The sequence below is a fragment of the Gracilinanus agilis genome, chromosome 2 (assembly GCF_016433145.1).
Source record: "Gracilinanus agilis isolate LMUSP501 chromosome 2, AgileGrace, whole genome shotgun sequence".
NCBI lineage: Eukaryota > Metazoa > Chordata > Mammalia > Didelphimorphia > Didelphidae > Gracilinanus > Gracilinanus agilis.
The window spans coordinates 8,144,419-8,151,537 of NC_058131.1; the positions used below are offsets into that span (position 1 = coordinate 8,144,419).

The 7,119-nt window shown below is 44.8% G+C and overlaps 1 protein-coding gene across 1 annotated transcript in view; it reads right to left on the minus strand.

Annotated features, from left to right (window-relative positions):
• Positions 1-2,143: 2,143 nt before the first annotated feature.
• Positions 2,144-7,119, minus strand: part of TRIB2 (tribbles pseudokinase 2) — a 26,139-nt gene continuing 21,163 nt past the window's right edge. Inside the window, exon 2 of the mRNA XM_044660369.1 lies at positions 2,144-2,767. Coding sequence (XP_044516304.1) covers positions 2,299-2,767 — 469 coding nt within the window. The 3' untranslated portion in view covers positions 2,144-2,298. The remainder of the gene's footprint in view (positions 2,768-7,119) is intronic.

A 7,119-nucleotide genomic window follows, 5' to 3' on the forward strand; every position in this document is an offset into this window, starting at 1 on the left:
TTCAGCCTGGCCCGTGGCTTTTAGTTAAATATGCACAACTTTATTTATTGAAGAGATTAGGACAAAAACATGAAATCGAAATCTGTGACAGAGCACCAGAGGTTGGAGAGCCCCGCCATGCACATCACCGATCTTTCTTCCTACAAGGGACTTAAAAAAATGAGGCAGGGTGGGGAAGGGATGGGGGAGGGAGAAACCAGACAGACAGACAAATGGGGAAGGAGGAAAAAAAGTCCTTCTTGACACAGCACCATCTTTAGAGTGTAAAAAATAAAATAAAATAAAACAATCCTCCTGTAGAGTCTCAGCGACCCAAATTAAACCGAGGGCAGGTCGGCGGCAGCTCTGTCTCCTGGGAACTGTTGTCTTGCGAGTGTGACTGCGTTATGTCCTGCCGGGCAGGTTGGTAGTAGCATCCAAGCATCTGCATGTACATGCCACATACTCTAACGAAACACAGATTCAAGTAACATTTACATCCTAGAGAGTCCACGTGTTACCTACCCAGAAAGTGTGACCATTTCACAAAGCGCACACACACACACACACACACACACACACACACGCACGCACACGCACGCACACGCACGCACAGGCAGTCAAGTCCCAACGATGAGGTACAAACTGGAAACACAAAGACTGGGGCTGAGGGAGTTCCTTATCATACAGCAAAGAGGAAAGCGGGGATCTGCCAGGCGAAATCAAAGAGAGCTCACTACCTAGGAGAGCCAAATCAACAGGCGTTTCAGGGACAGAAAGACCCAACCAGAGAAGGGAGAAAAGAAAAAATGGTAACTGTCAGCTACAGCATGGAACATGTCATCCCGGGGAACCCGTAACTGGACATACTGGCATTCATAGATCACGACGGCGACTTTTTCCTTAATAAATAGAGTGAATCCGGACAATACAATACAAAACGAAGGTGCATCTTTCCTCTCTGTCGAGCGTTAGGAGGACGAGCTCTTGGTCTAAATCAGAAGCTGCAGGCAAACTGGCAGCCCCATTCCAGTGGGGCAGCCAGCAGACGGGCTCCACCAGAGCTGGGCTCTTCTCGGAAAGCCGACAAGGACCGGACCTTGTCTGGTGGTCCACCAGTTGTGATTTAGTCATGTCCAAACCCAATGTGGAGAATCGCAGAAGAGTCCAACGCGAGACCCGGGAGGGAGCCTGCAACCTAGGACGTTAGAGTCGGAAGGGACTTGAGCAATCCTCCCCCTTTCATTTTACAGAGGAAGAAACTGAGGTCGAGAGGAGACATGACTGGACCACAGTCACACAGTGACTTAATGGCTTCCCAATCTCTCTGGCCCTTCTGCCAAGAAGCACAGCAAAGAGGGAAACCAATATTCCCAACACTTTTCATCAATAACAAAATTATATGAGCTTCTCTAACCTTTTTCAACGTCCCTCTCTTTTCCTATTAAAAAAAAAAAAACAAAAACGATAATTAGCTCTTATCGCAGTTAATGCTCCTGAAAGTTCAGAGTCCTAATAGCTTCCTGTGACAACCCATTCAACACAAAGCAGAAGGGTTTGCTCAAGGAGAGATCCTTCCCCAGGAGGGGGACAAAGCCCTCGAATGTCAATTCTCGATGGGAATAGGAACGGGTTGACTTAGAAGAAACAGATCAGACGCGAACTGAACTCTTCCTGTGTTCAACTTTAGCACCCACTTTTCACACACCGGCCCATTGGGCACCGGCTTTTGTTTTGTGTCAGAGGGAGTCCTTTTAGTTATCGGACAGGTTGGTTGTTTTCTTGAAAAGTAAAAATCATCGGCCGATTGTCCCTTCCCTGAATAAATGACAAGGAATTAAATACTAACAGTGCGATGCCAAGATGTGTGTCTGAGGCAAAAAAGGGAAAAAAAACAAACAAACAAACAAAGAAGAAAGAAGAAAGATTCTATCCCATCGAGATCTGTGAAACAGAACAGAAATCGGAGTGGTCAAGAGCTGCCCCTGGAATCGAGAGTTGACACGTGCCGTCTCGGTGGAGCCGAGGTACGTCGAGGGGAGTCGCGGCCTCTCCCTGCCGCCTTTGCTCCCATCGATCTACCCTGATAGCAGAGTTCTGCCCTGGCCCACCCCGGCTCCACCTCAGTTCTCCCGCCGTGCTACGTGCGGTGGGGTAGGGCAGCTCTCTGGGCGGATCTTCCTTCCTGGCACCCAGGAGCTCGTGAGCGAGTCCCTCTTTTGCTACCAAGCTAGGCCGATGCGGGTGGTAGGTAGAACTCAGTCAAGGAGGGATCCTTCATGTGACTGCGTACCTTGGAAACTGAGTCTTGAAGTGCGCTCAATTAAAAAAAGGGTCCAAATCTTCCTCCATGTTGACGTCCGGCACCAGCTGGTCAGATACTTCCTTAGCACCATATCCCGAATTCGAGACGTTAAAATCTGTCGAAAACCAAGGATGGTCCAGAATTTCCTGTGAGGTTAGCCGCTCGGAGGGCTCCCGCCGCAGGATGCTACGGATGAGGCATTTCGCCTTGGGCGACAGCGTCTCTGGAATGTTGAACTGGCCGCGCCGGATCTTGCTGAAGAGGGAGCTGGGCTCGATGTCGTGGAAAGGATAGCGTCCCACCAGCATGGTGTACAGCATGACCCCCAGGCTCCAAACGTCCGCCGCTTTGCCCGAGTAGCTGCCGTTGGTGTTCAGGATCTCCGGACTCACGTAGGCCGGGCAGCCGTGCTTGTCGGACAAGGAGTCGTCGCCGCCGCGGAGAATGTACGCGTCTTCTAGGCTCTCGAGTTTTACTCTGGTCCTACAGAGACAGGAGAGAAAAGAGGCAGAGATGTGAACACCAGCTTCAGGAGAGCCCCACGCAACAGAGAGAACAGAAAACGGGAAAGGGAGGGAGGAGCACCAGCTGCGCCATGACAGAGGTAGCCCCGGCGAACCCCAAACGGAGGACCCGGGATGAATCTGTCCCAGCCATGACCTTTTTCTGAATGAATAGAGTCATTCTGGACCACATCGTCCAAAATGAAGACGTAGCCCATTCTCCTCTTAGAACATCAGAGCATGGAGGGACCGGAGAGTGGGGAATGCCATGGCATGGAGGGACGCCAAAACAGAGAAGGCCACAGCTGGATTAAACCTAGGACTGAGAATGTCAGAAAGGAGCAGAATTTGGCACTTACTAAGTTAGAAGAAAATTTCAAGCAAGTAACGTTAGAGCTGAAAGACATCCTTAGAGGAAAGAATGACCTAAACAAAGACCTTAGAAAAGAGAATATCAGACCTGGAATGAACCTAGACCTCAGTGTCGGAGCTGGAAGGGGCTTTAGAACGCAGTGCATGGAATGTTAGAGATGGGAGTGACCTTAGAAAGTAGAATAAGAGAATGTCAGAAAGGAAGGACCCTTTGAACACAGAGGGGCAGAACTTAGAAAGGGCTTGAGAACCAAGAGTAGAGAACAGGGGTTCCCAAACTTTTTTGGCCTATTGCCCCCCTTCCAGAAAAAAATATGACTTAGCCCCCTGGAAATTAATTTTTTTAACGTTAATAGCAATTAATAGGAAAGATCAATGCACCTGTGGCCATCACCGCTCCCCTGGATCACTGCAGCACCCACCAGGGGGCGGTGGCGCCCACTTTGGGAATCACTGGTATAGAATATCAGAGCTGGTAGAGTCTAAGCTAGAGATCCTTTCTGGATTTGACAGGGACCCTAGGGATCATCTCCTCAAACCCTATCATTTTATAGTTAAGCAAACCGACATCTAGAGTGGAGAGGTGAGTTGCTCGTCACTACAAAGGTTGTGTACAACTACAAAAAAATACAACTACAAAAGTTGTAAGAACATAGATTGGCAATAAGCCAGGGCCCCTGACTCCAAATCCGCAGAGCTGATCGCCTGTGCTGAGCTGAAATATGCTACCCATTCATCCCACGTCTTTCCTGGAAAGAATGTCTCAGGATTTCCCTTCCTGAATTAGCTGAATGATTTCAGGAGCACAACCCTCCCCTGCCAACACAATTCTTCACTTTCTATTTTCTGGTGGGTCCCCTCTACCTCACCCCCCCTACCTCACATAGGTTTTCTGTTTTTGTTTTAACAAAGGTGACATGAAATGTACAAGTCATGCCGCCTATAAATCTCACTTCATAAATACCATCATCTGTTTCCCAACTGAAGGAAGGAAAAAAAAACATTCTAAATTCTCGTATTTGGTCTCTGTCTCTTTCTTTCTCTGCTGTGCTGTTTGTGTTCTAATCCAAGTGGGTTTAACATTACAAATTCCCAACATTCCATTTTATAGATGAAGAAACTGAGACGGGGTGGCAATGACTTGTCCAAAGTCACAGAGCTAAAGACAAGACTGGAGTTCAAAACCAGGCTCTCTGAGACCTGGCTCAGTGATCTTTCCACTCCATACCTGCCTTTCCTATATTCAAATTTCTCTCACTTCCTACTTCTCCTGGTGCAATGACCCTATAGAACAGAGGTCCTTACCCTCTTCTTGTTTGAGGGTGTGTGTGTGTGTGTGTGTCCATCATGCCATGGCATGGATCTCCCCTTTTAACAATATAGAGAACCCTATGGACCTTTTTTCAGAATGTTTTTGTCTTAAAAATACATGAGTTTCAAGAGAAAATAATTTTACAGAAATATATTCTATCCACCTAAATCTAACTAGTTGTCTGTCTTCTGTCTACTTATCTATCATTTATCTACCTATCCCTCCATTCTCTCTCTCTTTATCTGTATATCTGTCTATCTATCCATCAATCCATCCATCCATCTCTGTCTATCCCCTTACCTGTCTATCTGTCCATTCATCCATCTATCCATCCATCTCTGCCTCTCTGTCTGTTTTTCTATCTCTTTACCTGTCTATCTGTCCATCCATCCCTCTGTCTTTCTATTTCTCTACCTATCTGTCCATCCATCTATCCATCCACCCATCTGTCTATCCATCTGTCTGTCTATCATCTATCTATCTATCTATCTATCTATCTATCTATCTATCTATCTATCTATCTCCTTACCTATCTGTCCATCTATCCATCCATCCACCCGTCTGTCCATCCATCTGTCTGTCCATCTGACTATCTATCTATCTATCTATCTATCTATCTATCTATCTATCTATCTATCTATCTATCTATCTATCTATCTGTCTATCTAATCTCCTTACCTATCTGTCCATCCATCCACCCATGTCTCTCTGTCTATCTCTCTATCTCTTTACCTGTCTGTCTATCCATCCCCCCATCCACCTAAACAAGCCAAAGACCTTCGATGGCCCTTTCTACAGAAGTAACGCAGCGCCTGAGTGTGCGGCCGNGAGATATTTACATAGCACAATACAAGTTCTGGTTATAATGTTTTTTTATTTTTAAAATGCCTTCCAAAATTTAATATAAAATAATCAATTTAGGAAATATTCAAAAATAAAGATCTGTGTTAGCTTTTAAAAATAAAATAGCACAATTTGTGGATTTCAAGATAAGTATTTTTTTTTAAATTTTGCAACTAGGTGTAAGATATTTACTGGTATAGGGTGTTGTTCCTTGGCTGCCCTCAATCCAAGACCATTCTCTAGGTCACTGTTCCTAGGATCATGCTCAGAGTACAATAGATCTAGGACTGAAAGAGAATTCTGAGACCATTTGATCCAATAATATAGTAACACAGTACAACAGTACAATAAGCATTCATTAAGCACCCACTGTGTGCTGGGTACTCTGCTAAGCACTGAGGAGCGGGGAGGGCAAAGAAAAAAAAGAATCCTTACCCTCAAAGAGCATATAATGTATTGAGGGAAGACAACATACTGAGGAAAACTAAAATGAAAGGGTGAGGGTAACCAGAGCTTGAAATCATGAGTTGAAATCAAGCAATACAGGGGCTGGAAATTTTAAGGATGCCTTGGCTTATGAGATTTCTTTTAATGGGGATTTTAGGAGGAGTTCTTTGTTCCTCCTTCCAGCTCTCCAGAGATACGGAGGCAACTGAAGACCAGGATGATGTGTGAATATCAAAGCTGATGAAATCTCTGCAGTGAAGAGTTTCCTATTGATGAGTTTTTTTCCTGGAGGTGGAAATTAAGTTGGAGGAGGCATGATCACAGAGTTGGCATCAGTAGTGCAACTGGTGGGAAATGAACCTGTGAATTTATAGATGAGGAAACAGAGGTGATGAAATTATTTGCCTAAGGTCATAAAGGTAGCCAGGGTCATAACAAAATGTGGATTTCTACCATATCAGTCAAGAGTCAGTACATGTTCCTCATCACCATAATTAGTATGGGGTGATGAGGCTTTCCCCAAGGGCACTAAAATGGAGTATGCATCCTCTCTTGGAAAGAAGCATTTCATTCCCATGCATACCTACCTTATTTTTTGATTCTTTGTTATTGGACATAAAAGTTCCAAGGCAGTCACTATCCTGTTACCATAGTACTTCTCTTCTTGTTTTATTTGTCCCATTCCAATGACATGGACAGTGATCTGGGCTGGACCTACAGAGTAACTGATTGGACAATATTTTAGTATGCTACTCTGAGGACATCCCACTCCTGTGTTGAATTCCTATTTGCTAGGGTACCTGGAGATGGCTGTGGCAGTTCTTTTCAACTAGAAAGTTCATGCATAGGAAATTTTGCCAGGCTCTAAAACTTTTAGTATCTCTATTGTTCCAGGTTGTCCTGGTGCTGTTGATTTGGAATTGGAATGGAATGAGGCACTCACACTCCTCAATAATGAACTGAGGAGCTATACAGCTATAGCTTTACGCAGATATAGCAGGGGAAATATATTTAGCAACCAGATAGCATTAGTTCAGTTAGGCCTCTAAGATGGTCATTCTAATCTAAAAGTTTGAAGGCTGACTGAGTTGCTGATATATCTGCAATGATTATTTGTACTTAGGCTACTAGAAAGCTTTATCAAGGCTACCAGAAATGTATGTCAATTGAACCATCACTCTTGACAAAAAGCTACCAGAAAGCTATATCATTAAGTATCAGAGATGATTCAAATATCTATTAAGGAAAAACTAGTCTAGCCTTTCCATCAGATATTGCTCCTATAAGACTGTTTCCTTCCTTCCTTCCCTTCTTCCTTCCTTCCTTCCTTCCTTCCTTCTTTCCTTCCTTCCTTCCCT